The sequence below is a fragment of the Notolabrus celidotus genome, chromosome 22 (genome assembly GCF_009762535.1).
Source record: "Notolabrus celidotus isolate fNotCel1 chromosome 22, fNotCel1.pri, whole genome shotgun sequence".
Taxonomy (NCBI): domain Eukaryota; kingdom Metazoa; phylum Chordata; class Actinopteri; order Labriformes; family Labridae; genus Notolabrus; species Notolabrus celidotus.
The window spans coordinates 13,347,464-13,360,512 of NC_048293.1; the positions used below are offsets into that span (position 1 = coordinate 13,347,464).

General features: G+C 41.7%; 1 protein-coding gene across 1 annotated transcript in view; it reads left to right on the forward strand.

Moving 5' to 3' along the window:
- LOC117805906 (ryanodine receptor 3-like) overlaps positions 1–13,049 on the forward strand; it is a 137,643-nt gene that overhangs the window by 37,496 nt on the left and 87,098 nt on the right. Inside the window, exons 3-11 of the mRNA XM_034674508.1 lie at positions 179–283; positions 979–999; positions 7,278–7,352; positions 8,559–8,637; positions 9,208–9,320; positions 10,727–10,826; positions 11,015–11,108; positions 11,951–12,025; positions 12,593–12,749. Of these exons, the coding sequence (XP_034530399.1) occupies positions 179–283; positions 979–999; positions 7,278–7,352; positions 8,559–8,637; positions 9,208–9,320; positions 10,727–10,826; positions 11,015–11,108; positions 11,951–12,025; positions 12,593–12,749 (819 nt within the window). The remainder of the gene's footprint in view (positions 1–178; positions 284–978; positions 1,000–7,277; positions 7,353–8,558; positions 8,638–9,207; positions 9,321–10,726; positions 10,827–11,014; positions 11,109–11,950; positions 12,026–12,592; positions 12,750–13,049) is intronic.

The window sequence follows — 13,049 nt, forward strand, 5'->3', positions numbered from 1 at the left end:
CTTTTGATTTAACCTGAAGAGATTGCTGGATTTTTATAGGCTGTCAACATCTGTTTCATGCTGCTTGAAACTATTTCATTGAGACTTGTGAACAGAGAGACAGAGGAAGGACAAATTCAACTGAAGTATGAGAAGTCAATAAAAGACTAATTTTTAACTTCATTCTCTGTTGTTTCAGTATGTTCCCCCAGACCTGTGCATCTGCACCTTTGTGCTGGAGCAGTCTCTGTCGGTGCGGGCCCTGCAGGAGATGTTGGCTAAGAGCGGTCAGAACAGTGAAGCGGTGAGTGATATATAAACACACACACACACACACACACACACACACACACAGACTCTCAGACACACTGTGACACTCTGACAATCCATACTTCAACTCTTCATAAGCCATTCCTGAGTCACGTACTGTTTGTCTCTTTCTGTTAGATGTTCAGGAGACGAGGCTGTTAAACAGTTAATTGCAATGAACGCAGTCAGCTCAGTTGAATACTCTTAACTTGTTCAGTCACTATAAAGAGATTAATGGGCAAATAGGCCCATTACAGTGGCCTGGGGACCCTGACTGCAGAGAGGTCCGGGCCTCCATGAATATCAATGAGGATGCTCAGCATTACTGCAGCTTTTCCTCAAGTGCTGCATGCACTTTTGCCCATTTGATTAACACCAAGCCTTGAAGGAAAATATCATCATTTAGCTACATATTTTATTTCATATAATAAGTACTCTACAAGCCCACAGAGCAGCTAGCACAATATTTGCCTTTTTTTGTCCCAGGAACATCCACTATAAAAAAAGTAAAAACAAGTGTCTTGCGGAGGAAATTTGCATATGCAACGTGGCTGATACATTTTCTGTTACAGTTTCTGTTGTCTTCTTGCAAGTGTGTTTGCTTCTCTCTCTCCTTGTTGCGACAGATGTGTAATTCTCCCACCTTTATCTTCTATTTTCTGTGTATAATCTTCATCTTCTGCATGATAGACTCGCGGCCTGGATCGATTGGTATGTTTACCACTCATAGCATTCCCTCTCTCATCCTTAATGCATGATTCAGTAGATTAGTCACTACACACAGTTTGTTCTCTTATCCCTCTTACGTTCCCCTCATACATTTTGTCTTTTATATCACCGTTTTCTCAACATTTGTCTGTATATAAGAAACTGTTTTCTACAGTAACGCCACAGTCCATCGTTTGAAACACAGTAACTGATCATTGTATGGATTTTTTGTGCGCACTGGGTGAGAAGATTGTGTTTGAGCTAACAGAGACGAATGAAGTTTGGTATAGGCTCTTGTTCTCCAAACACATCAGCTCGCACACAACTCACTTTCCACAGCTGGAGAACTAGAGCGTCACCGATGCTGGTTTACAGTCAGATTAACATTAGCTCAGTCCTAGGGGCATTCAGTTGTGTATTTCCTGCAGTGTCATTTTCTTTATGTAAACCCTCCACATGGAATAAGCTCTCATTTGTCATAGCATCTTTTTTTACTCACTCCGCCTCAGCTGTGTGCTACAAACAATGCAGGCCAAGATTTTAACAAGAGGACAAAATATAATCTTGAGTGATTTGATTATAAGGCTCTCAGTGGACTCAGTTAGCTTTGGCCGGTTCCCCATTTTTTTTTTGCTATGTGGCTAATGATAGTGACAATTTCCATAAATCCTCAGATTTTAAGGCTCATCTTCACTAACTTGACTCCCTGAGATAAGATGATGTTTCAGAGTTAGAGCTTTGAGGCTACAGTGGGACTGTCTTTGCAGCAGAAGGATGGAAGTTAAGAGCATTGGTTCCACTGTCACTGTGGGGAGAGTAAAAGCTGGCTGGGAATTATGGGCAGAAAAGCAGAGAGAAAGGGGTGCTCACATCACTGAATGCTAAATTAAAGCTCAAACAGATGTATTTAACAGCCTTATTCATCATGCATCAGCACCTTTTTTGAAACCTCAGCGTAGCACTTCAAGTCGAAGTGAAGTTAAAGCGACTATTGTTACTGCTAGCATCTTCAGAAATAAGAATAGAAATTACAGCATCGGCATATACTCTGGGAATGCACCAAAATAGCACTTTTTTGGACAGAGGTCCACAAAACAGTGGAAAAAATATTTAGAATGAAGATGCCTAAACAATCTAAAAGCCTTTTCTTGGGAAAAACTGTTTTTTTTATTGGAAATGCAAATGAATATTTTTTCAGAATAATGTTAACAGCAGCAAAGAAAAATAAAACCAGGCGATGGCTGCACTCTGACCCTCTCACAGTAGAAGAATGGGTAGATAAATGTAAATGGAAAGAATCACACACTCACTGAATCTACAGATGGACAAATTCAATAGAAGCTGGTCAAAATGGGAATACTTCAGGAAAAACATTTAGACTGTAACCAGGGAACTGATAAAATAAATAAAGCTAGATATAGAATGTCAAAAACAAAATGGAACCTTGCAGGATGAAACATGAAAAAAAACAACAACAGCATATATTAAGGACAGTGTTGGGCAAGTTACTTTTAAAATGTAATACATTATATATTAGTAGTTACTGTCATTTGAAAGTAATTAGCTACATTATTTATTTATTTATTGCACATACTGTATAAAAGAACAAAACAAAACATTACATGTTCAATAACACAAGCCAAGATATAACAGATAAAATTCAATAATAAAATTAACCACTAACATGTTATGTGCAGGAGGAGCCAAAAAAAACCAGGCTTGTCGAGTGGCCCTACTTACAATATTACTGTCTCTGGATTGTAATGTGTTACACTACTATTGAGTTACTTTCACCAAAATAACTGCAGAAGTATGACTAGCATTCTAAAATGCTAAAATATAGTTTATTGAGCTGATTATAAATCCAGTGAAGGGTGATGTGGTATAGCATGATGACTGTGTAGGCCCTAAGGCTACTAACAACTTAATATAATAGGCACAGTTAAGGCTCATGGCGCAATACAACAAGTAACAATGAACAAGGACTCCCTGACCACTAAAGGGTATAATAGAAATCATATGATGACCATCTGAAGACCAGGCAGTGTGATTACAGCCATCAGACCCATATCTCTAATTTGTCTGAGACAGCCCCAGGAGTCATCTGATCACAGACACAGCCATTGATTGGTTGAATGTCCAAAACAAACATGGCAGCCTTCTATCAGCTCCATGAACTGCAGGCATAATTGTATTTCATTCAGATTTATCCATAAATCATGGCTTACCTTCGGTTTTGGACGGACAGGATCCAGGTAGTCTCTGAAAATACACTGATCTTCTCAGAGGCATAGAAAACCCTGTGGATGTCGCAAAAACACACTGAGAGTACCACCGGAAACCTACGGTTAGGATTTTAGACAAACTGTTATAAAAGATTGCATTTTCTGTCGATGGTGCCAGCCCCGACCTCAGAAATGTGTTGTAATGGGTATAATATTACTTAAATTGTATTAGTAATGCGTTACATTACTGCCTTACAGCAAAAAGTAAAACATTACTGTAATTGTGTTACTTTTGTAACACCTTACTCCCAACACTGGTCTGTAAATAATAGCCATGTCGATAATTTCAAACCAGAGTTTACTCTACAGAAGTTTGTAGCTGCAGTTTTTAGAATGTTTACATAGCACCTTTGTTAGATGTTTTATCAAGAAGTTATTTTTCTATACAACTATTTAATGTATGTTGGAGTGTTCTTCAGAGCCGTGGGAAGTGGCTTTAAGTTGGGGGTGCTGTAGTAAGAGTAAGAGGTGCAATCTTTTTTTCTTTTTGCATTTAGGTTACTTATGCAACTGATAGGCTATAGCGCACATACATTTTGTTTGTATTTATCTGGTTTGAATACAAGCTTTCAAGAGAACTTTTCATTATAAATTCACAAATTGCAACTTCCATACCCCATTGTACAGCAAAGAGCATACAAGACAAACCTGGTAAAACAGACCCAAAAGGCAGTAAAGCACATTGAACAGAACATATCCAAATACGTTTAGTTTTTAAGCAGGCACACACACAGGGCACATGCATCAGGTTATTTTAAAATGAATAATTATTTAAAATTGCTATAATTATTTCTCAAATCTTCCTCAGGTATTACATTTTCAGAAAATAATACAATGAAAAAAACTGATTTATTGTGTTAATTAATGTATTTGTTTCAACTTATTTATGCATCCACAAAAAATTGTGTGATGCCTTTTCCAACAGTGGGTGCTGCAGCACCCTCAGCACCCCTACTTCCCACGGCCATGGTGAAAAAGTGCTGCTTATGTCTTAACAAAAATACAAGTTTGATTTCAGTATATACCCATTGTAAAGAATAATTGTATGTAAATTGGAATGTGTAGAATATATCTTTTTGCAACACTCTAAAAAAAAAAAGAAATTACAGTATCATAATGACAGAGAGCAGAGCAGAGCAGAGCAGAGACACTGAGCAGTATGAAGAGTAAATCCATACAAATGAAATATAGCTCCAAGTTGTAGACATGTTTATAAGTTATTTAAAGTAATACTGCTGTGAAAAATTGTTTGGAAAGTAGCGTCTTTTTTCTTTGTTTCACTGCTTTGTTTTAATAGTGTTGCTAGCTCTCTTCACTTCCCCCACAGCTCTGTCCCTCTCACACTCGCAGCTTCTTTAGGCTCAATAAAGTAGCCTGGTAGCCAAACACTGACACCTACAGACACACAGTTTACAGGTAAATTGATATACCCTTGTGAACATAACTATCACAATTCTTTGACGTATTGATATTTTTGCACAGCTTTAATATAGATGGAGTTAACAGTAGCCCCGTTATAAGCACATAAACTCATCTTTAAAGCTGCGTGGTCCCTTGAGATGCTTGTGTGGTCAGTACTCTTCAATTAAACTGCTAATGGCAAGCTGTTAACCCTTGTTAGCTAAAGTTTCTTTACTCTGTCCTGTCTTTACTTACCTGATGAAGCTCAGCCTTCAAGCTGCTGTCCATCTATCACAGACAAAGACCAGCCCTCCTGTATCTGAGAAGCATTTCTGATCCTCAAAGACAGTTTTTCTTGATGATTAAATCTGGTTTCCGTTGGACTTGAATATTGGCAGATTTTTTTTATTTCAGTAAGAATTAATACTCCTCTCAAAAATCTCCTCCTTAATATTAAACACTATGTGCAATTGTAACAAATACCCCAGAGTGTTTTAAATGGCTTGGATTGGCCATTTTCACTGTATTTCTCCACTCACATTTATCTGTTTTCGATACTGTCTACCTATTCATCATTCCTCGCCTGCGCTGAAATGTCACTGGAGGAAGCGCCATTAAAGGGGAAATGGAGGTTGAATTCGTCTCGGCTGAAGCTCTGAAATCAATATGTCTTTGAACAGATGGGCTTATCAATAGACAGTGGCTGGAGCAAATCAGTACTGCAGGTTGCTTTAGCCGGAAGACTCTGAGACACAGAGGGGACCAAGAAGGCTACAAAAGGACAACACCTTTAGTGGTTGCATAAATGCTATCCACATTTAGCTGAATCCACCAGCAATAACTCTGTGTGAATTTTTTATCACCCGTTGACCTGTTTGAATTTTGGGTCAGTGGTCAAATAATGAGATGCGTCAGTCAAAGAAACAGAGCTGCCCTGATGATGCCCGACGTGCTCTCTTTTCTTGTCCTTGGCTATTACTACCACCTCTTCCTTTTAATCTTAGTGTTATCTTGTGGCTTTTTCAACCCCTTTTTTCCCTCAACACTGAGGCCACACACACACACACACACACACACACACACACACACACACACACACACACACACACACACACTCACTCACACACACACACACACACACACACACACACACTGACATGTAATCTGCTGCGGGGCACAACCAGCAGGACGCTGCATCCAGCTAAATGCCATTTGAATTGATCTGACACTTGTGGTCAGCAGCTGGACAGGAGAAACAGCCCTGTACTCTTACACCACCTTGATCTAGTAGTTTTTTTTATAGCTCAATGGGCTGAGGGTAATACAGTTTTACTTGTTTCACTTCTTGAAGGTATATTTCATGCAGAATTTTCTTCTTCTTGCTGATGTGAGCCATTATTTAGCACCACAGCTCTGTACGTATAACTCTCCGCCCAGCAGTGGGATAAGGAAGGGAGCGGAAGGCTTGGGTTTATCGGTTGTGGAGATTGCAGCTGGATGTGCCTCGCCGCATTAAGCTCAGTACCTCAGCCAGCATATAGCTGTAGCCAGGAGCACAGAAGAGGCCTGGAAGCCAGTGCTGCAGTCTGCACGACACAACTGCATCAAATCACAGGCCGGCAATTGTCCCAGTAGCACATGGAGGGGGGTGGAGGGGGAAAAAGAGAAACAGAACGAAAGAGAAGGCTATGCATGGTAGGATGTTTTCACGAAACACTACCATGAGTCATGCATGTCTCAGACTATTAAAAGGACTAATCTCAATTTAAATTCAGCTACAGCTCATTGATGTTCTGTAGAGGTTGCATTTGTGGTGTAATGTTACATTTTTTTAAACTAAATCTCTGTTGTTCGAAAGAAACTAGATATTGTCTCCATATTTTGAGCTAGCAGTCTTACTTTTGAGAAAGAACAGTGGTACACGTGTGGCTTAAGGGGTTTATATTTATTGTAAAAGATCAAAGAAAGGCAATGAAAAGCAGAAGTCCATTGAAAAACGATGATTCTTTCCAAATAATGATCCTTTTTCTTACCTCAATGCTTCCTAGAGGCTCGTAAGAAAGGTGAGTTGCATTGAAGTTGCTTGTTGCAGAAAAACAAAAAAACTCCTTACTCTCTTTTGCACCTACCAGTAGAGATCTATTCCCCTCCTGCATCTTAACCCAAACCCCATAAGCGTTGGAGTTGTTCTCTGCTAATGTTGACATTTGCATCAGAGACATCAGAGACTGTGCATCCTTCCTACATTCCTGTTATCGGAGTGCTGGAAGAGATGAGCCCGTATCCTGGCTCGCTCATGGATACAGGAGCCAGAAATCACCATCTCCTGTGGCAAGTCAGATTGCATGTCTTCATTCATGAGACGGGGTGGCAAAGAAAAGCCTCCCCAGGAGATGTGTTCCCAAGCTTGAGGTCATCATTGGTGGTGAGAAAGTCATGGCTGAGGTCGATGTTGAGTGCCAGAGGTCGGGGGTTGGATTAAAGCGGTTGGAGGGAGACCACTGGGGCTGTTCTGTCAGGAGATGGAGTTGACGTGTAACTAAGTGTATGTGTGCTCTTTGTGTGTGTGTGTGTGTGTGTGAATTATGTGTGCAGGCAGCGCAGAGTGGCGGACACAAGACTCTTCTGTATGGACATGCCATCCTCCTGCGACACTCCTTCAGCTCCATGGTAAGAGATCCTATTCATGAAAACAAAGCCAAACCTAGATAACACAGTAGGAAGATTTGAACATTATCAACTAGTATTTATCGATTCCAACAAAAAATGCAGAATCTGAAGCAAAGGTTGGGAATACAGAGTAGGAGAGAAATCCTGTTTTCTGTTTGTAGTCCAAGAAAATCCAAACAACCATGTATCAGCAGGCTTTGGTGTGTCCAAGCACCACCGTCCGAAGTTGAGAAATGAAGCAAATGTGGAAGTGCAGTAAACTGCGCTTTATAATCTACATGGGTTTGCCAGGAGGCGAAAAGCCTGTCTCTGCTCTACCTCTTTGCCTGAGTCCAGGTTGATCAAATGTTAGGATGAGTCAGCATTTCCAACAATGGCATCCACCATTATCCGGCTCTCCAGGAACCAGTTGGTGACGTCAGAGACTACATCCATGTTTCATACAGTTCGTGGGTATATCCAGGAAAAAACAGTCCATATGGAGAGCAAAAGCAGGCACAACCCAATCTGTCATTATGACATCCTGCCTCCTGGTAATCTGACAATGATGTATGTATGTCCTGGGAACAGATATCTGCATGTAAGCACAGCTGCAAGTGCTTTTTTTAGATCCATAAATTCAACTTAGCAACAAGCAAGTCATTATGATTATTTCTTGACTTTCTAGAATGCATCAGAAACAGTTGATCTGACCTTCATTCAACAAGCAAGCATTTTAGGACAGACCTGACAAAGCTTGCAATCTGCATCATGATGTTCTTTTCTCTGTAAACTTAAGACCAGTTGATTGCCAGTAAACCAAAAGAGAATCTTGTTTCATTTTGGAGGTTTTAGGGTTAAAACCGCTTTAGTAAGTCAGAATAACTCCTCTGTGTTACTTGCAATTCACAGTTAAACTGAGACTCGCCAATAACAGATGATCAGGCTCTCTCCCACAAGGATGGATCAAGAAATTACAGCAACATTTTCCAAGTTGCTAATTTGACTGCAAACAATGCAGCAAATGTAAATGGTAGTCTTTGCTGGAGGCAGTGTATGGCTACCTGCGAGCTACACCAGAATGCAATAATGGTTATTTGTATTTGACAGACTGCTGAGACTGTATCATCAGACGGTAGATTGAAAGGGCTTTAACAATTCGTGCATGTGACATATACTTCTCTCGAGGAGTGTGTGACAGCTCTGCCCTGTGTGTGTTGACTACAGTATCTGGCCTGTTTGAAGACATCGAGGTCACAGACAGATAAGCTGTCCTTTGATGTCGGCCTGCAGGAGGATTCAACAGGTAAAAGAAAAACCTCCTGACACTGACTGCTTTCATCCCCCTTTATTGCCCCGTCTCTCTGTCTGTCCATGTTTTTGTTCCTCTTGTCTCTTTTGCTCTGTCTATCTCTCTCACTGTTGTCTCCAAGCCACCATTTTCTTTATCTCTCTCTGCTTGCACTTTATTTGCTTATGAGCTGATTTTTCAATGTGTGTTTTTTCAGCTTTGCATTTAATAACCCCTGTGGAACACTGTAGACATCCCATTTGGTTCTTTTATCAGCACCGATCTCATCTCTGCTGCAAATTTTGTTGTACTGCTGTTGTTTTCTCCAACCTTGGTCTGCCTCTTATTTGCATTGTTATCTATTTCACACTATGCAGCAGATGATTGTTGCCATGGTGCATCCACACACGTCCAAGTTTTTACTTCTGCCTTCTCTGCCATGTTGCTTTAAAAGTAATTACAGATGACATTTGGGTAGCAGCATTGTGGCACTCTCTCCAAACTGTTAGCACTCTATCAGTTTGCATAAATCAGAATATGGAGACAGCATATACACAGTATGTGTGTGTGTGTGTTTTGCTGTAGGTGAGGCCTGCTGGTGGACGATCCACCCTGCTTCCAAACAGAGATCTGAAGGAGAGAAAGTGCGGATTGGTGATGACCTCATCCTCGTCAGCTTGTCCTCGGAGCGATACCTCGTAAGTTCAATGTTAGGAATTTGATCCTTCAAGTTGTATTTAGTGTGTATATGTGTGCATGCATAATATACAGTCTTAGCAAGAGAGCATCAACTCTGCTTCTCCTGATGCGACAAAATTTCAGATTATCCCAATCCGGTTACCACATGCTGCGCTCTGGCTGTGACCTCTCTCCTGCAGGAGGCTTAACGTTAAAAGTGACAACTTCTTCCCTCTGGATGACACCAAGACTGCTAACAATTACATTATGCTAAATTTGATCCACACAGGAAATGTTTGGTTTGACGGATTTGTCACATTCCCACATCCTGCCAACAACAGACACCCTTATGTCGCTGTTTTACTTCCATGCTGACCTTATAACTCGTTTTCTGCCCTCTTAGTTTAGCCTTTTAGCATTTCGCTATGTTTACCTGGGAAACATGTCCCCAGTGATCCATGAAGTTGGTGACAGGAGACAGGTGGTCTTTCCCCCCACATGTGTGCTGGGGCCATGGCCAGATGACCGCCATCCCCTTATAGCCACCAATGTCAATCTGCGAGTGTGCAGTCACCCACTCAGTGGCATTCGGGGACAGCACCTTAAGGCTGTTTTTTCAGACTTACAGCACATAAAGTGTGGAAACACAGCCACACACATACACATCACATCCCTTCCAGACGGTATAAATCCCTAGACTCTGACAGCATCTGTCAGTTTTTTAGTTTCCTGAACACCCAGTGAAAAACTGACTTCTTATGTATCACGGTTACAGTCTTGTTACAGACCAACATTTTTTATTTCTCTGGTTACCCTGTAGAGATTAATTTACAACTAAAAACATTTATTAAAGTGTTTCTTTGACAGGATCACATTATTAAATACATTTAGTTGTTAAACACAAAAGTAGAACCATGCAAGTACAATATCTCAGCTAGTGAGGGTGCTTATTTCAAATGACAATAACAAAGTGGATTGACCTTGCACTGTAACTGATGTGGGTTTAGGCCTCCCTGCATGCACAGTCAAAATCACTAGCTCGACTCTTCTCTTCTGTTGCCCCTAAATGGTGGAATGAATTGGCCAACCCCATTCGATCTGCAGAGTCCCTCTCTACTTTCAAAAGACAGCTAAAGACCCAGCTCTTTAGGAAGCATTATGCACTTAGCTAGACTGTTGTCCCCAATGGCAGATCATGTCTTCCAGCTACGATTGACTCGCACTGTCCTGCTCTACTCTGGGAATCTGTGTTCAGCTCTTGAGGGACCCAGCACTTGGTACTTTGGTCATTATTGTGTTGATGTTAATTGTTGATGATGATAATGGAAGGTCTTAAATTGGTTGGTAGCTTCATTGTAGATGTTCCTTATTTTGTTTGTTTACACACGCAATGAATCCTGCATCTCCCTTTACTTCATCTCTGCAGCACTTGTCAATCTCCAACGGCAACATCCAGGTAGATGCTTCCTTCATGCAAACCCTGTGGAACGTCCATCCCATCTGCTCTGGTAGCAACATAGAAGAAGGTAGACCCTGTACCTAAACCTCACACTATATATCTTCTGCACAACATTGTATAGATTTAGAAAGATATACAAATACACAGTAAAAATAGAGCAGGTGTTAATTTCCCTAATTGGTGAAGGAAAGACGTGCAAGCCACAAAACATAACCAGTTATAACTTCTTAATCTCTGTCCCTCCTTCTCTGATAGGCTACCTGTTGGGCGGTCATGTGATGCGGCTGTTCCACGGACACGATGAGGTAGTGGCCATCCCGGGGTCGGACCAGAGTGCAGAGCAGCAGAGGTGCGATACATAGCCAGCATCAGACAAACTGGATTACAGTGCAGCACAAAGAGTCACACTTTGAACAGTTATGTTGCCCATGAGAAGCTAACTGACCTTTGAGTTAGCTCCCAACGCACCTCATAAAAATGCCCCTGACCAATGTGACATTCTGCCCTCAGGGAGCCAAAATGGCCGCTGTGTTATTTTTAACTCCAGCTTAGCCACTTGATGCCAACACAGTGAAGCTTGCCTTAGAAAAATGGCACACATGGGCCTGAAGTGGGTCAATACAGCGGGCGAGGCCCATTCACACTCATCCCTAAGCCAGGAGATGTGTCTTCCTCCCTGGCACAAATACGTGTACACACATGGAATCTATTTTTAGAACAGAGCATGGCCGATATAGGGGCGGGGTGTATATCCAGCTCTGGCTTTTTCTTACTGTTGCCCTTGAAATTCAGACGGAGAAGGATTTTTAGAGGTCTATAATTTGTCTGAGGCAGATCAAACACACTCCAGGCTGTCAGCAGGGGGGGCGATGAGCGATTTCTTTTATCATTGGACCCAGTCACCCATATCTCTGATAGACAGTGTAGCTGTAGGTTATCAGGGCGCACATGTCGCTGTTTGAAGGATGTGACGCTGTAGTCGGCAGAGTAAATACAAACCTGAACTTCAGTTTGTTTGTGTGTGTGTGCCTTCTGAGTCCAACGTCCTCCAGGTGAACATCAGTGTGAAGACAGAGAGTGAGGAGGAGCTGTTCTCCTCAGCTGGAATGAACACCCTCGACAGCATCAGTGGTGGCTAGACATTAAAAGCATCCACAGACAAACCACCCACTCATTCTTTTTTCTTTTCAGGATAGTCAACTATGAGACGGGTAAAGCAGGTGCCAAGGCTAGGTCCTTGTGGAGACTAGAGCCACTTCGAATCAGGTGGGTTGTATTTTGCACAACCACGTTTCTAATCCAGTCTTTTATGTTTCCTTTGTAATCATTGTCCTGTTCTCCCTCCCTCCTGTTTATTTCTATCTACTTCTTTCTCCTTCTATTATTACTCTCTCCCCCATTCATCTGTCCTCTCTTTTCCCTTCATTTGAATTTACGCTGTGGCCGCTTTGTCTCTTTATTCATCATGCCCCTACCTCTTTCCTTTCTTCCTTCCCTCCCTCTCCCTTTTAAGTCTTTGATCCTGGCTATTTCAGAGCCCCACAGGGATGCAGCCTTTCCATTTCTTCCATTTCGCTCGAGTCAATTGTGATATTTGTCGCATCTCCTGAGTGTTTGACCCTGGTTTGTTATGACTTTCCTGAACAGAAACAAAGTGCATAATCAGAGAGATGTTTTCAGCTAATTATTCCTCGGCATGGCACAAGGATAATTGACAGCTGGCAGCACTGTTTAGATCAACTAATTAGCAGATATTAGGCTCCCAGGGCTTATAAAAGGCAACATTTACTCCATGTTTGTTTGATTTTAATGTGTGATATGCAACCTTGGCAGCTGGAGCGGGAGCCACATCCGATGGGGGCAGCCCTACCGACTGCGGCACCTGACCACAGGTCACTACTTGGCCCTGACAGAGGACAGGGGGTTGGTGCTGCAGGACAGGGAGAGGTCTGATACCGTCGCCACAGCCTTCTGCTTCAGAGCCTCCAAGGTTAGCACCGGCACAGATACAAGGGCACACGATGAATGCATCCTACTCCCTGCTGTTCTTTAAGGTGACCTGTGTCACATAAGATAAAGCACACACACAGAAAAACACACACCCACACACACTGTCATCAACGCTGTGAGACCCAGTGTTACAGTTTTACAACACCACCTTTAACTGTCCTAGGTAAAATATCTGATAATACTCTTTTACTTTAATATCATATTAACATTCCACAGAGGTCCTGTTCTTTGCATATGACTCAATACAACACAATACAATACTATTCAACCAAATGTGTAC